The sequence below is a fragment of the Leuciscus leuciscus genome (assembly GCF_965113295.1).
Source record: "Leuciscus leuciscus genome assembly, chromosome: 9".
In the NCBI taxonomy this organism is placed as follows: domain Eukaryota; kingdom Metazoa; phylum Chordata; class Actinopteri; order Cypriniformes; family Leuciscidae; genus Leuciscus; species Leuciscus leuciscus.
Window position 1 is genome coordinate 41,182,381 of NC_138733.1, and position 16,853 is coordinate 41,199,233.

Here is a 16,853-nt window from a genome sequence, read left to right on the forward strand (position 1 = left end):
GATGAAGTTTGGGACTACGTGCGTACACTTGTACAGTCACCGAACCCTGGCTTCTAACAGAATGAGCGTTTGTCGTTAGGGAGCCATACTCCCTGGCATGCAGCGATTCTGAGTACGTTCTGTGAAGGAAATAAACACTTGCCATCTGGCTGAATTATAATTAGTAATTAGTATAATAATATAAATTATAATTAGTATTATGTAACTCATAACAATAGCTTTTTATTTTTATGTTTTAGATATCTTACTTTTTTTTTATTGTGTACATATATATCGTCTGTTTGCATATGTTTAATTGTATTTTACAGAGCTGTTTGCAAGTTCTAGTTCTATTATTGTTGCAATGTTTTACCCTTTACTCTAGTTTTAGGCCTAATTACATCTGCCAAAGGCACTACCGATGAAAACTAGCCTTCGGGCTAGTTTGGGTACATTTACATTCATGAATGTTGATTGATATACACTGTCCCTTTTCAAAAAAAAAAAAAAAAAAAAAACTCTTGGCTAAGTTATAGTACAGATGAACACAAGCAGCAGCAAGGATTTCAAGAGCACAACAGTTTTGAGTTCGGCTCAGTGCTGCAAAGGAATGAGCCAACTGGCTGCTTGTTCTGAAACTGCTGGGCTCGTCCAGGATTTGAACCCGGGAACTCTCGCACCCGAAGCAAGAATCACACCCCTAGACCAACGAGCCTGATTAACGAAGGTTTGGGCTACTTGCGTACACTTGTACAGTCACCGAACGCTGGCCTTTAACAGAATGGGCAGGCACTAGTTCTAATACAACACGTTTGTCGTTAGGGAGCCGTACTCCCTGGCAGGCATCGATTTTGAGTATGTTCTGTGAAGGAAATAAACACTTGTCATCTGGCTGAATTTTAGTACAGATGAAGACATACAGCCTTAAGGGTTTAGCAGCAGTTTTGAGTTTGGCTCAGCGCTCCAAAGGAGGGGCCAACTGGCTGCTTGTTCTGAAACTGCTGGGCTCGTCCGGGATTTGAATCCGGGACCTCTCGCACCCAAAGCGAGAATCATACCCCTAGACCAACGAGCCTGGCTGATGAAGGATCGGGCTACTTGTGTACACTTGTACAGTCACCGAACGCTGGCCTCTAACAGAATGGGCGGGCACTAGTTTTAATAGAAAGCGTTTGACGTTAGGGAGCCGCACTCCCTGGCAGACAGCGATTCTGAGTACGTTCTGTGCAAGGAAATAAACGCTTGTCGTCTGGCTGAATCTTGGCTCTGTTGTAGTACAGATGAACTCAAGCAGCAGTAAGGATTTCAAAACCACGACAGTTTTGAGTTTGGCTCATTGCTGCAAAAGGATGGAGCCAAACGGCTGCTTGTTCTGAAACTGCTGGGCTCGTCCGGGATTTGAACCCGGGACCTCTCGCACCCAAAGCGAGAATCATACCCCTAGACCAACGAGCCTGATTAATGAAGGTTTGGGCTACTTGCGTACACTTGTACAGTCACCGAACGCTGGACTTTAACAGAATGGGCAGGCACTAGTTCTAATACAACACGTTTGTCGTTAGGGAGCCGTACTCCCTGGCAGGCATCGATTTTGAGTGTGTTCTGTGAAGGAAATAAACACTTGTCATCTGGCTGAATTTTAGTACAGATGAAGACATACAGCCTTAAGGGTTTAGTAGCAGTTTTGAGTTTGGCTCAGCGCTCCAAAGGAGGGTGCCAACTGGCTGCTTGTTCTGAAACTGCTGAGCTCGTCCGGGATTTGAACCCGGGACCACTCGCACCCAAAGCGAGAATCATACCCCTAGACCAACGAGCCTGGCTGATGAAAGATTGGGCTACTTGCGTACACTTGTACAGTCACCGAACGCTGGCCTCTAACAGAATGGGCGGGCACTAGTTTTAATAGAAAGCATTTGACGTTAGGGAGCCGCACTCCCTGGCAGACAGCGATTCTGAGTACGTTCTGTGCAAGGAAATAAACGCTTGTCGTCTGGCTGAATCTTGGCTCTGTTGTAGTACAGATGAACTCAAGCAGCAGTAAGGATTTCAAAACCACGACAGTTTTGAGTTTGGCTCAGTGCTGCAAAAGGATGGAGCCAAACGGCTACTTGTTCTGAAACTGCTGGGCTTGTCCGGGATTTGAACCCGGGACCTCTCGCACTCAAAGCGAGAATCATACCCCTAGACCAACGAGCCTCGTCGGAAGGGAGTCTTTCGGGAGGGCACCACAAATTCAGTGAAGTTCACCTCAAAGGCGGAACCCGACCTGGCGTCGAGATATTAAAGTGTAGTCGTATGAGCGTCAGAAACCACTTGAAGTCATATTACACAGCTCAAAGGCAGAGCTTGCCAGACAAGGCCTAGTGGCCTAATGGATAAGGCATCAGCCTCCGGAGCTGGAGATTGTGGGTTCAAGTCCCACCTGGGTTGTCTTTGATGGGCTTTGTTTAAGTTGGCCGTTCGACGAATTCAAGGATGGTTTGTTTAAAGCAACGCTGTAGCCATGATGAGCGCAAGATCTGAATTAGCATAGAACCGACAAACTTCTGACAGCTGTGGTGGGTTTTTGTGTGCATCATTCTGTCCTGCCCGTGCATGCGCCCTATCAGGCTGAAATGACACAAAGCACCCTGCGCAAGAGGCCCAGTGGCTTAAGGGGAAAAGGCCACTTTTTGCTTTTGCACCGGACCTACGACGGAGGCTTTGCGTACGAAAGCAGAGAGGCAGATTACACACAAAACAGGTGGGAAAGAGTCATGAACTATAAATGAATCTAGACATACAAAAACATCATTGATACGTTTGTTTTGACCATAGAACCAAAATGGCGGCCTCTTGCTGAGCTAGCTCTAAGCCGATGCTGCAAAAAGTCAATGATAATTTGTTCAAAGAAACTCCACAGAACAACAAGTATACCTGTGCTTAGCGTTTCTGCAAACGAGCCACGGTGATTCAATTAAGTAGATGCCGCAGTGGGATTCAACCCATTTTATATCGCTCTTAGATTAGATTAGATTCAACTTTATTGTCATTACACAAGTACGGGTACAAGGCAACGAAATGCAGTTTAGGTCTAACCAGAAGTGTATATCCTGCACTTGCTGCTATTGCACTTCTGGTTAGACCTAAACTGCATTTCGTTGCCTTGTACCCGTACTTGTGTAATGACAATAAAGTTGAATCTAGTCTAATCTAAGAGCGATATAAAATGGGTTGAATCCCACTGCGGCATCTACAGGCCTGCAAAAAGTTCAATTTGGCCGAAGCATCAGCCTCTGATGCTGCAGAACGTGACGTCAAGTACTATGTGGGTTGCAGAAAATGGCCAGATATGAAGTGGTTGATAAAGAAAAGCAGCAGAGGCAAACAGAGTCAGAGAACCCTTGAACTCATACTAAAGGTGAGAGGGCTCGTCTGGGATTTGAACCCGGGACCTCTCGCACCCTAAGCGAGAATCATACCCCTAGACCAACGAGCCTGACTGATGAAGTTTGGGACTACGTGTGTACACTTGTACAGTCACCGAACCCTGGCTTCTAACAGAATGAGCGTTTGTCGTTAGGGAGCCATACTCCCTGGCATGCAGCGATTCTGAGTACGTTCTGTGAAGGAAATAAACACTTGCCATCTGGCTGAATTATAATTAGTAATTAGTATAAATTATAATTAGTATTATGTAACTCATAACAATAGCTTTTTATTTTTATGTTTTAGATATCTTACTTTTTTTTTTTATTGTGTACATATATATCGTCTGTTTGCATATGTTTAATTGTATTTTACAGAGCTGTTTGCAAGTTCTAGTTCTATTATTGTTGCAATGTTTTACCCTTTACTCTAGTTTTAGGCCTAATAACATCTGCCAAAGGCACTACCGATGAAAACTAGCCTTCGGGCTAGTTTGGGTACATTTACATTCATGAATGTTGATTGATATACACTGTCCCTTTTCAAAAAAAAAACAAAAAAAAACTCTTGGCTAAGTTATAGTACAGATGAACACAAGCAGCAGCAAGGATTTCAAGAGCACAACAGTTTTGAGTTCGGCTCAGTGCTGCAAAGGAATGAGCCAACTGGCTGCTTGTTCTGAAACTGCTGGGCTCGTCCGGGATTTGAACCCGGGACCTCTCGCACCCGAAGCGAGAATCATACCCCTAGACCAACGAGCCTGATTAACGAAGGTTCGGGCTACTTGCATACACTTGTACAGTCACCGAATGCTGGCATTTAACAGAATGGGCAGGCACTAGTTCTAGTCACGTTTGTCGTTAGGGAGCCGTACTCCCTGGCAGGCATCGATTTTGAGTATGTTCTGTGAAGGAAATAAACACTTGTCATCTGGCTGAATTTTAGTACAGATGAAGACATACAGCCTTAAGGGTTTAGCAGCAGTTTTGAGTTTGGCTCAGCGCTCCAAAGGAGGGTGCCAACTGGCTGCTTGTACTGAAACTGCTGGGCTCGTCCGGGATTTGAACCCCGGACCTCTCGCACCCAAAGCGAGAATCACACCCCTAGACCAACGAGCCTGGCTGATGAAGGATCGGGCTACTTGCGTACACTTGTACAGTCACCGAACGCTGGCCTCTAACAGAATGGGCGGGCACTAGTTTTAATAGAAAGCGTTTGACGTTAGGGAGCCGCACTCCCTGGCAGACAGCGATTCTGAGTACGATCTGTGCAAGGAAATAAACGCTTGTCGTCTGGCTGAATCTTGGCTCTGTTGTAGTACAGATGAACTCAAGCAGCAGTAAGGATTTCAAAACCACGACAGTTTGAGTTTGGCTCAGTGCTGCAAAAGGATGGAGCCAAACGGCTGCTTGTTCTGAAACTGCTGGGCTTGTCCGGGATTTGAACCCGGACAAAGCGAGAATCATACCCCTAGACCAACGAGCCTCATCGGAAGGAAGTCTTTCGGGAGGGCGCCACAAATTCAGTGAAGTTCACCTCAAAGGCGGAACCCGACCTACTAAAATGTAGTCGTATGAGCGTCAGAAACCATTTGAAGTCATATTACACAGCTCAAAGGCAGAGCTTGCCAGACAAGGCCTAGTGGCCTATTGGATAAAGCATCAGCCTCCGGAGCTGGAGATTGTGGGTTCAAGTCCCACCTGGGTCGTCTTTGATGGGCTTTGTTTAAGTTGGCCATTCGACGAATTCAAGGATTGTTTGTTCAAAGCAACGCTGTAGCCATGATGAGCGCAAGATCTGAATTAGCATAGAACCGACAAACTTCTGACAGCTGTGGTGGGTTTTTGTGTGCATCATTCTGTCCTGCCCGTGCATGCGCCCTATCAGGCTGAAATGACACAAAGCACCCTGCGCAAGAGGCCCAGTGGCTTAAGGGGAAAAGGCCACTTTTTGCATTTGCACCGGACCTACGACGGAGGCTTTGCGTACGAAAGCAGAGAGGCAGATTACACACAAAACAGGTGGGAAAGAGTCATGAACTATAAATGAATCTAGACATACAAAAACATCATTGATACGTTTGTTTTGACCATAGAACCAAAATGGCGGCCTCTAAATGTAAACAGCCTCATAGAGGCTATGTCGTAGGCTTGACTTTGAACCATAGGACATCAGCCCCCCACCTAGGGCGTGCTTGTTGAGCTAGCTCTAAGCCGATGCTGCAAAAAGTCAATGATAATTTGTTCAAATAAACTCCACGGAACAACAAGTATACCTGTGCTTAGCGTTTCTGCAAAAGAGCCACGGTGATTCAATTAAGAGCGATATAAAATGGGTTGAATCCCACTACGGCATCTACAGGCCTGCAAAAAGTTCAATTTGGCCGAAGCATCAGCCTCTGATGCTGCAGAACGTGACGTCAAGTACTATGTGGGTTGCAGTAAATGGCCAGATATGAAGTGGTTGATAAAGAAAAGCAGCTGAGGCAAACAGAGTCAGAGAACCCTTGAACTCATACTAAAGGTGAGAGGGCTCGTCCGGGATTTGAACCCGGGACCTCTCGCACCCTAAGCGAGAATCATACCCCTAGACCAACGAGCCTGACTGATGAAATTTGGGACTACGTGCGTACACTTGTACAGTCACCGAACCCTGGCTTCTAACAGAATGAGCGTTTGTCGTTAGGGAGCCATACTCCCTGGCATGCAGCGATTCTGAGTACGTTCTGTGAAGGAAATAAACACTTGCCATCTGGCTGAATTATAATTAGTAATTAGTATAATAATATAAATTATAATTAGTATTATGTAACTCATAACAATAGCTTTTTATTTTAATTTTTTAGATATCTTACTTTTTTTTTATTGTGTACATATATATCGTCTGTTTGCATGTTTAATTGTATTTTACAGAGCTGTTTGCAAGTTCTAGTTCTATTATTGTTGCAATGTTTTACCCTTTACTCTAGTTTTAGGCCTAATAACATCTGCCAAAGGCACTACCGATGAAAACTAGCCTCCGGGCTAGTTTGGGTACATTTACATTCATGAATGTTGATTGATATACACTGTCCCTTTTCTAAATAAAAAAATATAAAAATCTTGGCTAAGTTATAGTACAGATGAACACAAGCAGCAGCAAGGATTTCAAGAGCACAACAGTTTTGAGTTCGGCTCAGTGCTGCAAAGGAATGAGCCAACTGGCTGCTTGTTCTGAAACTGCTGGGCTCATCCGGGATTTGAACCCGGGATCTCTCACACCCGAAGCGAGAATCATACCCCTAGACCAACGAGCCTGATTAACGTAGGTTTGGGCTACTTGCGTACACTTGTACAGTCACCGAACGCTGGCCTTTAACAGAATGGGCAGGCACTAGTTCTAGTACAACACGTTTGTCGTTAGGGAGCCGTACTCCCTGGCAGGCATCGATTTTGAGTATGTTCTGTGAAGGAAATAAACACTTGTCATCTGGCTGAATTTTAGTACAGATGAAGACATACAGCCTTAAGGGTTTAGCAGCAGTTTTGAGTTTGGCTCAGCGCTCCAAAGGAGGGTGCCAACTGGCTGCTTGTTCTGAAACTGCTGGGCTCGTCCAGGATTTGAACCCGGGACCTCTCGCACACAAAGCGAGAATCATACCCCTAGACCAACGAGCCTGATTACCTAAAGGTTTGGGCTACTTGCGTACACTTGTACAGTCACCGAACGCTGGCCTTTAACAGAATGGGCAGCCACTAGTTTTAATACAACACGTTTGTCGTTAGGGAGGCATACTCCCTGGCATGCAGCGATTTTGCCGTCCATAGGCAAAGGGCAGTAACTAACCATTTGGTTAAAATTGAGTTAAGGCCTGAAATGGGCTTTGTGAAATCTATTCTGTCTTGTGACAAAGTTTCATGGTTCAATTTTGTCCTGTTTCAGAGAAACGAGTGTGTCAAAATTGCAGTAACTACAAAATCCATGCTAATACCAAGGCAAACCAAAGTAAAAGATGTTACTGCGTTCTAGCTTTGTTTTCCCGACTTTGACGACTTTTCTATAGGTCTGCCTTGGTAGCCTTATCCCGAAGGGGATTGTGATACTGTTTGCCCCGATCGTAACACTCACACAGAATCAACCATAGACAGTATATCAACAAGCAATCCACAATCGCCTGGTGTTGTGCCTAAATTCGACTGCCTGCCAGATTTCGACTGCCTTCTGCATGAACGTGCATGACGTAATTTGGTGACGTCGGTGCGGCCAAATAAATGTAATATATATTTTCAGTTTTATTTAATTTCAATTACTTTATCTAGTTATTGCATCCTTATGTCTATAAACATTGTTTGTAAAATATTTTGAGAACATATTGAATTGTTTTGTATTTTTGAAATTAAAGTAAAAAAAAAAAAAAAAAAGTTCTGCACTGTTGACTCTTTTACATCTTTTAAACACTTTTACTCATAAGTTACACCAGGACAACACGTTCAACCTTCAAGAAAGCGTTAAGAAATCAGATCAGAGGCTTGTATGGCGTTCTCTATCCTGGGTTTTATTTTATTTTTTATGATTGTGATTCACACGCAGTACATTTAGCGTATTATTTGCGTATCTATATTGTTTAAAATATGTACAGTAGTCTATGTGCAATGGGCTGTTATGTGTAGGCTACTATAAGCACAGGGAACAAGAATTAAAGGAATTTCATTCTGTAAGAAAAAGGTCTCATTCCCAAAGAAGTAAACAAAGGGTAATAAAGTCTTTAAGAGTTTAGAGATAACTGGCACAAAAAGGAGGGTGGCTCTCGAGACAAATGGCCTCCAACTCCCAAAAAGTGTCAACTCTGAATGTAAATTCCCATTGTTAGCAGATGCTAGTGAAAATGATGTTGTTGGTATTTATTATTATTGTAAGCCCACGCTCAATCGGCCCAAAGGAGGCATCCGGTCAGCGGTGAAGGTCTCTGCGTGTTTCTGTCTTTTTAAAAAAAAGTATTTTTGATTAAATGAAATACATTTTAACTATAAACCGGAGAGTCGTCTCAAAACATAAAGATATTATGTTCTTTCGCTCAAGGAGAGGACACTTTTAATCTAAATGGAAAGTAAGGCTTTAACAAAGAAATGGTCCCTCAACTATAGACTTCAATGACCATAGTTGTCAGGGTACCCTGGAAAAGCAGATGTGTGTATTGACATATGTTGAAGACATTTCTCAAACAAAACGAGTCCATATTTAATTTCTGGAAGCCAGGCTAAATGAGCAAGCACTGTTACTGCATTCAGATATCAAATACAGACATTAGAGAATACATGAAAATAACATTTCATGCTGGTAACTTCTATAACAAAGTAAAATCTCGTAAGCCTAAATAAGTCATTCAACTCATGTGATGTTTAGAAGGAACAATATTGATTAATACCTTGATTATAATCACTCATTAGATATACATTGAAAGCATCAGTGGAGTCCAGAACCCACCCCTTCAGCTACACCAGTAAGACCCTTAATTATACCCTTAAGTAACCCTTATCTCCTACCAAGGGGCTTCTTACTTTCCCTTGGCTGCCCCAACGCAAGAGCACTCCTAATCTACACTACGCAAGCCCATCTTTTGAAACCTGGAACTCCTTATCCTCTATTCTATTATTAGTTTTTGTAGATTCGTTTTGGTGGGGCTTTTTCGCGCCAATTTTATGTTGTGGAGAAAAGTCATCTCTTTTTTGCAAATGAAGTTCAAGAGTTCCGGAGTTCCAAAATCAGAATAACCAGATATCTGTAATTTCGCAATAACCAAGTGGCATAACGTCTGGTAAGATTCACCCCTCCTGTTTTCCCGCCATTAAGTTCTACATCTTCTGCCTTTCTCTCTAATTGTGGCATTCTGCCAATTGATGGTCAACTCTTTCTAATAGGCAAAATGTAACATTCTCCAAGGAATCTCCAATCAACTCTTCCCAGAGGCAAGAAACTTCTACGTGACACCTCTTCACTTCTTATTCTTTCACCATCACTTGTCGTTTACTTGAAAATCCCTGACTAAGCTAAAACTGCTCAGTGGCTGCACAAACTTCTCATCTTGACCTTTGTCGTCACAGTCACACAGGCCATAAGGCCTAAAAACACATCTGGCTTTTGTAGTATTTAAACTAGTTCTGCAAAAAAAAATTCTATAGAATAGATAAAATATTTCAACACATTCTGCTTGACATCTCCTCAAATAAGTTTTGAATAACAAGGGTAATTAAGTGATTGCCATTTTTGAATAACAAAGGTAAATAAATGTCATTTTTGAGTAAACAATCATTTTAAATTAATGAGTAAAGCTCCATCTACATTTTGTCACTGACACCAAAATCAAATGTGAAATGTTTTGCAAAGTTAAAACACTATAAATGTAATTATTTAAAACATTTTTTAGGGGATTCAGTTCTACACAGCAAAAAAAAAAAAAGGATGCTGGCAATTGAAGGCAGAGTCCTCTTTCCTGAGGCTGACCTACCAGATATGTCCTCTGCATTTGCTGTTCTCTTCGTTTGCTATTACCGGTATGTGCTTAACAAGTGGAAGCAGCCACTACTTTGGAGTTCATTCAGAGGCAAGTACATCTTGCAGTGATAGCATGCTATAATATCAGGTAAACATTACAGAGATAGCCCACCCAAATATGACAGGTCTGTCATCACTTACTCACATTCATATCATTCCTAATCTGTATGCTCTTCTTTCTTCAGTGGAACTAAAAAAAAAAGATATTTTGAAGAATGTTGGTGAATGAATTGGTTCTATGTCAGAACGGCGCCTCACTATTGGCCGACGCTGGTCACGTGATCACCACGACACGTGTGTGATTCTGACCCAGGAGCTGGCCAATAGTGAGGCGGCGTTCTGGCGTAGAACCAGGAAGCGCTGCACTGTTTACAACACATCAATAGTGTAGGAGATTGACGTGGAAGAGAAGAGATTGTTGAATAAAGTCGTTTTAAAGTCGGGGGCGGGGATTTGCTCACAAAAAGTATTCTTGTCACTTCATAACATTAAGGTTGAACCACTGTAATCACATGGACTATTTTAACAATGTCTTTACTACCTTTCCAGCAGTGGGGATTTCTTTAAGACTGCAAGGGAAGCTCGGCTTCCCCTATAATGTAAAAAAAATAATGGTCAAATATGTACTATTGTGTTAACATTTTATTAACTAAAAATGCGTTAGAACACGTTCATCTCAAAGACGAGTTCGTTCAGAATCAGTTACATATAGCAGGTCGGCTGACTCGATTTCCTTCACATACATTCCCGTAGCGTCACAGTGCATTTCCTTGTTGAAGCCCAGCGTCCATTGACTTCAATGGTCCTGCTTTGAACAGTTTATTTCAGTGCTTCGAAACTAGACGGTCATTGGATAAATGCTGCGATTATGTCCCGCCCACGGACGCTCAGCGTCCCTGGGGTGAATGAGGAGTGGGCTGGCCTGGACTCCGGGCTTCTGCGTGGTGATGATTGGAGGGTCTGTCGAAAGGCTGCATCTCTTTTTGATTGACAGCGATTTCATACAATAAAAAGTCGCTGATGCTGAAGCTATTCGAGCTCAGTCTCATCGCGGATTTTTCAAGTGTAGTCGAAAGACAAACTGCTGCAACCTATTTCTTGGTATTTGCTTGTCGAAATTGCTAGCCAATTTTCATAATACATTTCACACAATTATACATTTATATCTTTATTATATTATTACTTTTTTTTTTTTTTTATTAAAAAAATAATTATTAAAATAATAAACAAATATATTATTAGTAGTAGTATTATTATACTTTATTATATTATTATTTATACCTTTATTATATTATTACATTTATACAATTATACCTAACTCTGCTGGCCATTGAGAGGACACTGGTCAAGGCACTGGAAAAGACGCCTAGTTGGTACGTCAGGGTCACAGAGCATTTTCTTGAAAAGGAACGTAGGGCAGAATTTACATATAAATAAATGGACAATTTTTATGATGTTGGCTGAAAATGAGCTTCCCCTCTTTGAAAGACCAGCAGCCGCCACTGCTTTCCGGGGCTTGAAAGTGGTAATGACATTGCAGTCTATGGGAGGGTCAGAAAGCTCTCGGATATCATCAAAAATATCTTAATTTCTGTTCCAAAGATGAATGAAGGTCTTACGGGTTTGGAACGACATGAGGGGGAGTAATAAATGACAGATTTTTTTAATGAACTAACCCTTTAACTCTTTCTAACAGAATATTCTGTTGTATGGATATCTGAACACACAATGTGTCAAAAAACAAAAACAAACAGAGCCTCTGCTTTTAAACAAAGAAAACATTTTATTCTAGCTTAATGCATTTTTTTTTTTATCAACACTTGAATGTGGGTAAATTTAATTTTAAAAAAAGCTAATTTTTTAACAAAAAGCTGAGGTTTTTTTTTTTTTTTTTGACCACAATGTGCATAAGCAATGCTTCTATTACTGCTTCTTCTTCACCTGTGTTTTCATCAGGAGATTCTGTACTAGAAGATGCATAACAGCGCCCCCTACCAAAGATAGATAGATAGATAGATAGATAGATAGATAGATAGATAGATAGATAGATAGATAGATAGATAGATAGATAGATAGATAGATAGATAGATAGATAGATAGATTAGATCTACTCTGTTATGCATGGAATCAGCAGACAAAGCAGCGCTCCCAGATTCTGTGCCTCTTCTTGAACCCTCTTCTTTGTTGGTTGTTGTGTGGAAGGTGGTCGATTAGCTCATACAGTGTGAAGATGCAGAAGGAAATCTCATCATAAGCCGTCCTTGTGCCGCTCTCAAACAGGCAGGCAAAGACGGCAACCGCCGGGGCATCAGCAGACATCAGCTCAACATAAGCCAAGTCTGAGTATGCACTAGGGCCATCGTATATGATCCACGGTCCTGACCAACTGTCTGGGTCTCGTGGCAGAAGACTGAGGTAAACTCCCAGGTCTCGGCGGGCGTTGGAGCGCGTGGGATGAGAATAAACCACCCATGTTGGAGGGAGGAAGTTCTGTGAAGAGCTCAGGGCCGGGGATATGCAGACAGCTGGTGGGCTGTAGATGGACCTCAACTGTCTCAGATAGTGTTGGGATTGCCCAAGCTGGTAGACTGGGGCTGGAAATCCAATCACACTGCCATGACACCCATTTTTCTGCTCAACTAGTTTCTGCACCAGCTGGCCGTCGTGAAAAACGGCTCCATTATCAAAACTAACGGCCTGCACCCGGCAACCTGATACACTCCGGGCATTGCAGTACAAAATGTTGAGTCCGTCTTCCTCATCTACCGACACCATCTGACACTCCACGCTCTCTGGCGCAGACAGCGCCTCTCCAAAATGCCACACATTTCCATGCGTGTCACTATAAAAACAAAACGAGTGTGACGAAGTCTTGCACTTCCTGCCATAGCAATTTCTGCAGTCAATATGGTAGGCATAGGCAGGGATTATCAGCCTTCCAGATTTTAACTGTGTTCCGTGACCTGGACCCACAGCAAAAGTGGCCCACTCTGCCAGCAATAAAACACACACAAGGGTTTCTTCATTATTTTAAAAACCTGTGACATCATGTTCGTGGCAAAATATCAAACAAAGCAGTGTACATGAGGAAATTAAAAGTCCAATTCAGTTTTGTCTGAGCTTGTTTTCGCCCATTGAACATGCTGAATCTGTGTTAGGATGTCTGAGAAGTGGCGTGGTGTAATCCGCTGGTCTGTGTTAGGGTTGGGAATCGAAAATACTTGAGGTCAGGAATCGGATACTTGTTATAAAATTAATATTTCGATTCCTCTTATCGATTCCATTGTGTGCATTTTAATATGAGACGTGAGACGCTGCCCACGAGTAACAGTATATTGTGCAGCTCTTAAAGTGACAGCAGCCTAATATTCCTGCTGCCGTCTCTATAATAACACTAATCAAACAAAAGACAAAGAGAAAATTCACTCGCTGTTCTTGACTGAATAACTTTTGTAACTAAATTTGTAATTTATATTTTATTTATAAAGTGCAGTGTTATTTTACTGTTGATTAGTTTGTGTACCTGAATACCTGAATATCTAAAAAGTTTGTTCAGTTGTATTTATTTGCTGCGATTGATAATTTTTTGTTAGTCTTTAATAAAGTTTTAAATTTTAATTAGTTAGGTTAGTTGTTTTTCTATGGTATTTTTTAACCATAGGCAAAAGTTCCTTGTGTAAGTGTTCTTTAGCCTGTTGATATTTGTTCATGGTATTCAGCCACAATGAAATGTTTTACAATAAGACTTAAAATAAATGTGAATGATATCTAAGGGTTATTTTTACCTTATTGGAATTGAAATTAGGAAACCGATAAGAATCTGAATCGATAAGTAGAATCGATACCCAACCCTAGACTGTGTCTGTCGGTGCGGTGAGAATTGGGCTTAAGACTGCAGTCTATAATTTCTGCATCCACTGGCATCAAATGTAATTGTTCAGACAAACACAAAGTCCCACCATGTGTCACAAGTTGACATGATGGGCTGCTCAAACAAACAACATTTCACTGTTTACAATCTGACCAAGGAATATTTCACCCAAAAAATGAAGATGTGAAACATTATGTGAACCAAAATGTATAGCCATTGGGTTGAATTCTACCAACAAGGACATTCATTGAAAAACCTCCAGTTGTGTTCCACAGAAGAGTGTCTGAAATTTCATTTTTGGGTGAACTATACCTTTTAATCTGGGTAAAGAGAGACTATTTTAACATTGGCTTTATGTATCCGGAAAGAGTAAAATGCTCTATCAGACTTTACCTTTTATGGTGTCCCCTAAGAGCGTCCTGGTGAGGTCTGTGACGGAGCTCCAGGTTTCCCCTTGGTCACTGCTAGACACGTAGCAAAGCCGTGTCACGTTCTTCCCTGTGATTAACTGGTAAGACTCAGAAGTGTGACCCAGAATAGCGATGAAGAACAAGAAGATGGTGCCCGTAAACTCATCATAAACGGGGCAAGGGTTCATTGAGCGGTGGCCCTCCAGTCGAGCGCTACTCAACACCTCCATGTCTTTCCACTGAGGAGAGAGAGAAGATGCTTCTTTGATTATGAAAAAACATATTATCTATACAGTTAAACCTCTGGTGCTGTTTGGACCGAAACATTTTACTTTTCTTTTTTTATTTACTTTTTCATTTACTTCATTGGAATAATGGTACGAAACTTGCTAAAGGTTTTGGCACTTGCTATGTGAACACACAAAAAAAGCATGGACATGATTTGAACATGTTAAATGGTCCTGTGAAAAATAGTCACACTTGTGCTCCTCGCGGTCAATAATGAGCGCATTGGAAATAAATGGGAGACGAATGTCCTCTAGTGGAAGCGTTTGGTACTGCAGCAAAACAAAATCTTACTTGAAAGCTCTTTTTTGAGACATCAAGCTCAAATTTGGAGCACAACTTGTTTAGATTTATGGCATTGATTTTCTTGCAGTTTTAGAGTAAATGTGATTTAGTATTAGTATTTTAGTATTAATAGTATTTTTGTGCATTTTTCATAACAATACACATAACATTCTGTAACTTTTAAGTTCACTTTTTAAAACTTTGTTCACTTCATCTATAATCTGCCAAGGGTCGTCTTTGAGATCAAACTAAACTCTGTTGCTCTAAAGCATTCAAGATTTACGACAGTTTATGTCGAAAATTAAATTTTCAGGTCTATGCTCAAAAGGTTAATAAATGGATTATAAATACAGCGTAAATATAATTTAGTATAAAAAAATAAAAAACATAATCAAACTAAAATATAGCACATTCATTCATTCACAAAAAAAAACACAAAAAAAACATTCAGCCATTTTTTACCGACACGCGATGAGCACCAGAGGTTTAATAGCTATAACAGTGTTGACATATGAACGCATCTTACTTCCACATAGTTTTTGTAAAAGGTGCCTTTGCGCATGACCAGCAGATGTGCTTGAGCATCTGCCGGAGTCAGTCTCTCCTCACAGAAGGCCAAGAAACAGCTGGAGCGAGGAACGTAGATCAAAGCAGGCACGCGGTACGTGACTCCACTCGGCTCCTGCTGGAAGAGCGTGGATCGTGCTGGAAAGTACTGAGACCCCATAGCCTCACATAACTAGAAAATAAATTGTTCAAGTCAGTACCTTTTTTCATGTACCAATTCAAACTCGAATGCAACATTTGCAATAGTGAACCCTATAAATGTTTTCCCTCCACTGTATAGCGGCTGGTTTCATGAGTTATGAATAATCACATCATGAATATGCAGAAGTGACAATGGTGGAAGAGAAGATGTTCATTGCATGGTGGCTTAAACTTGCTTTTTTTGTGCTTGACAGCTCTAGCTTTCCGTCTGATTTTCATAACCTGGAAAAGGTGTTTCACTAATGAACTCATGAAGTCATTTAAACAAAGAAAAACCTTCCTAAAGTCTTCCAGCTTTCAAGGAAGTAAAGCTACTGAAGTTCTTGGTGATAAAAAAAAAAAAAGTGCTGACACTCACAAAACATGCAGAAAGTGTGACATTCAGTGAGGACTATTGTGTTAAAAGAAAGACAGTTGGACAGAGAGAGCACAGTTCACGTCAGCATTTTTACAAAAGGCTTATTCTGGCTTTTAACTCGACTCGCAGCTGAAAAGGCAACAGCTCTTTCTTCACAATAGTTTGTTCATCACAACCATAGTTAGTGAAATACACAAAAACGAGTTGTTCACTTGCTGTGATAATTCTTAATATTGCTGTGATAATTTCAATAATCACTGTAAGTAAAACAGAAATGTCTGTCTCTTATTAAGACAACAACAACAAAAACAGCCATGTCTACAATGTCCACTTTCTGGTGTGGACGAGCACAAGCTGTTTCACAGTCTTTGCTTTTGGGTAATTGTGTTGAACATGTTTTCATTTTCTCAAAAATATTAAAAAGAACGTAACAAACCATTTAGCTAAAAGAAATCAATAAACACCAGAGCACAAAAAGAGTACTTACAGCAAACAGGCAGCGTGGTGAGATGAGTGTCAGATGCGCGGATGTGTGAGATCGAGAGGTTGAAAGTGTGAGAAAGTGCTCGTGTTAGTCTGTGACAAGTGCCCTATATATGGCACAGACTATCAGATGGTCATCCATTCACTGCCATGTTTGCTGTTTGTGCATTGACCTAGAAGTGGGCTTGACTTGTCAAAAAATAAAAGCCAATCCAAAATTACATCTGTACATCTATTCAGCCTGGGGTGTTTTGTTTTATTTGGGGAAACGGGTTGGTTGGCTAGGGCCACATTGACATTGTCACTTTAGCACCATATAACCACAAGACTGTTCAAAGGTGCTTTACAATAATGAAATGAAACTAATTACAAGCATAATAATAATAATAATATTTATCATCAACACTTCACATAGCATCACACGAGACTGCATATTTAAACCATAAAATGACCTGACCAAAAAATTAATTCATTT

General features: G+C 41.2%; 1 protein-coding gene across 1 annotated transcript; it reads right to left on the bottom strand.

The window, feature by feature from the left end:
- Window positions 1–10,547: 10,547 nt before the first annotated feature.
- neu4 (sialidase 4) lies at window positions 10,548–16,522 on the bottom strand. The gene is made up of 4 exons (XM_082178960.1): window positions 16,383–16,522; window positions 15,296–15,508; window positions 14,183–14,438; window positions 10,548–12,908 (listed from the first exon to the last, which is right to left on the bottom strand). Exons 2-4 carry the CDS (start codon window positions 15,494–15,496, stop codon window positions 12,046–12,048), a joined length of 1,320 nt encoding a protein of 439 aa, XP_082035086.1. The 5' UTR covers window positions 15,497–15,508; window positions 16,383–16,522; the 3' UTR covers window positions 10,548–12,045.
- Window positions 16,523–16,853: the final 331 nt, after the last annotated feature.